Source organism: Cicer arietinum, chromosome 6, assembly GCF_000331145.2.
Source record: "Cicer arietinum cultivar CDC Frontier isolate Library 1 chromosome 6, Cicar.CDCFrontier_v2.0, whole genome shotgun sequence".
NCBI classification, from domain to species: Eukaryota; Viridiplantae; Streptophyta; class Magnoliopsida; order Fabales; family Fabaceae; genus Cicer; species Cicer arietinum.
In genome coordinates this window covers 21,753,821-21,756,773 of record NC_021165.2, presented here as the reverse complement: position 1 = coordinate 21,756,773, position 2,953 = coordinate 21,753,821, and the positions used below count along the sequence as shown (strand labels likewise).

Below are 2,953 nucleotides of genomic sequence, written 5' to 3'. Positions count from 1 at the left end.
GACCATGGTCATTTAACCAATAGCATCAATGTTTTAATTATGCTCAATTACCAAAATAGATACTTTTCCAAACACACAAATTAAAGGGTTGCCATACACACAAATCAAAGGCAAACTTCTCTATAATAATTTTCAAAAGTAAATGCAAGAAATTTCTTACCATGGAAACAAACACAAGTGATGATAATCTTATAGTCTAAATTATTTCAAATAATCAAGGCATCAAACAAAGCACGAAAATATATATATGTACCCATCCAAATATACCCAATGATTGTTTTTAAAAATATACAACGTGGGACAAACATGTGATCCATAGCATGTTTATAAAGTATACATCTAAATAATGAAAAAACTGAAGCTAAAAAACTCCTTAAACCAAAATTTGCAAGAAAATCATATCATTAAATCTGTATAAGAACGAACAACAGTACAGACCCACGCCTTAACAGTCTCAAAGTTGTTCAAGGCATAAGGAACTGCCAATTTATGCTATTGGCCAAGAAACAGTGACTTATAAGTCAATGACTTATAATTCAAGAAACAAATAGCAATCTAATATGTACCAAACAGTACCAACAAATGAAGGATAACACCATCTTTAGAAACAAACCTAGCCATGTCTCCTCAGCTACCACCATAATGATGATTCCGAGCAGCCATATTAGCAACCTGAGCCTGCAACTGAGCAGCTCTAACTTTAGCAGCGATAGCTCGGTGAAAGAACTGCTCCCTTGACAGCACCCTCACACTCCTCAAGTACTGATCAAATGGTACAGCCCCGACTTGAACTCCCTTATCCAAAGCATAAAGAGTATCTTCAATAGCCAAATCAGCAGCAGTACAATCAAGCATCTGTTTCGAAAGAACATCCACACACTCAAAAGCATCCTCAACATTCTCCAAACTACCCAATTTCTTCCCTTGATTATCCTTCAACCAACCCTCCAAAACATCAGTATTCATCAAAACCATCTGAAGTTGTTGTTCCAAACCCTCCATCTCCTCTTGCATTTCCTTCACACCTTTATTAAGACCCTCCTCACGCTGCTTCAAAACCCCTTGCACACCAAACAAACCCTCCGTTTCAACCTCGGTAGTCTTCCTCAACGACGCAACATCATTATGCACCATCTCCACAAGCTTGTTAATAGCATTCCTCCTGAAAACCTCAGTTGGATCCTCCGTATGAGAAGGCCGAGATGGCGGAGGAGAAGGAGAATAAGGCGAAGGAGGGTAACTTCTAGGAGGGTGAGTATATCCAGATGGATTAGAAGCTGCAAAATTAGAACTTGGATTGAGATTTTGATTAGGATTATGATTATGACTATGACTATGATGAAGATTGGAAATGGAATTGGGATTGGGATTAGGGTTAGGGTTAGGTCTACGTTGGGAATAAAGAGGAGGGTCGCGACCAAAGATGAGACTCAAAGAAAGAACAAGATCAACTAAATTGGAACTAGGGTAGATCCAATTATGCAAATAAGGGACAGAAACTAAACCAGAAGGGTTAACATGAGGGTGAGGGCGTTTAATAATCATGTCTCGGGTAGGGTTAACATAAACACAAGGAGGGTGACGAGGGTAAGATTCCATGAGCCAAATGACGACGGGGATGTTGTAAGTGACGGATTGGTAGGTCATCGGAATAGTACCGTCGGCTTGGAGGAGATTGACGGTGCGACCGTCGTTGTGAGTGAAAGTAGCGGTTTTGGGTTCGAGAGAAGGGAAGGTTGTGATAAGAGTGAGTAAGTGTTGACGGATGAGCCATTTAGTGTCTTCGGAGTAGGGTACTGCTGATGGACCGCGTTGGGAGAGAACGGAGCTTAGGAATTGTTGGGTTTCTTGTGGGTTCGGCGATTGAACCGCCGGTGGAACCATGATCCCCTCTGTTTGTGTTGATTGATTGATAGGGGTTTGGTAATTGGAAGAGGAAGAGTGTGCGAGGAATTGAAATTGATAATTGAGAATTGAAAGAAGGATTGTACCTACGAAGGTGAAGTGAAGGGGGTGGTGACTTAGCCACCTGGGTTACGATTACGCGTCATTCACTCCACGGTGCTTCCACATTTAACTATATCACCCAAATTATATACATCATACTAAATTTAATTATCATTTTACTAAATGTTTAAACAAAATAAATATATTATGTTGAAACAAAATGTTTAAACAAAATAAATATAAAAGATGGTCTTTTGTAAACATCATGGTCGTCACATTTTTTAAAATATATTATGTTGAATTTAATATCAATGATCTATCTATTTATTTATTTTTCGATACATGTGTATCTACGTTAGTTTCTGTTCATCATTCATATTTTATATTAAAGATGTGGCTAACACCGTCTTGATATTGACAATTGTGATTTGATACAATCACTTTTATTTTTTTAAATTATTATCGTTGTCTAATTGTTAGTGTCGGTGTTGAGTAAAATGTTTGTGTTTGTGTCTATGTCAATATTTTATAGATTATGTATATACATAGTTGATGTCTGAGTCAATATTTCAGAGTTCACGTGATACGAGTATTTATTATATATTTGATTTATTTATTGATATATAGGTTTTAATTGTGGAAAAGTAGTTATTAAGCTCTATGCAAATCTCATAATATTTCCTATAATTCCATATGTAGAGCTTCTTTATACAGAGGCTATGTAGATTTACAAGTCCTTAAAAGTTAGAGGTCCAAAGAACAAACTAAAGGAATTGGCATCTCATCATTGTACTACTTTCATATCTCTTACACAATTTTATAAAAAAATTATTCTTGAGATTGAATGGTTCGATGAAGAGTTTACTGTCTTCGAGTACCATTGGCACTTCGATATGTCGCGACTGCCGCAGAGATTGTTATGTGGCTTATATGCTTTGCAATTCCTCCTATTCTTATCCAATTTGTCTCTATCATGGTAAGAAAACTTTTCGTTGAAGAATTTTTA

The 2,953-nt window shown here is 36.9% G+C and overlaps 1 protein-coding gene across 1 annotated transcript; it reads right to left on the bottom strand.

The window, feature by feature from the left end:
* Positions 1-222: 222 nt before the first annotated feature.
* LOC101495152 (protein ELC-like) lies at positions 223-2,074 on the bottom strand. The gene has a single exon (XM_012717268.3). It carries the CDS (start codon positions 1,882-1,884, stop codon positions 628-630), a length of 1,257 nt encoding a protein of 418 aa, XP_012572722.1. The 5' UTR covers positions 1,885-2,074; the 3' UTR covers positions 223-627.
* Positions 2,075-2,953: the final 879 nt, after the last annotated feature.

Bases quoted from the DNA above. Each gene is read 5' to 3' on its own strand.
- LOC101495152 (XM_012717268.3), bottom strand. From the start codon at position 1,884: ATGGTTCCACCGGCGGTTCAATCGCCGAACCCACAAGAAACCCAACAA.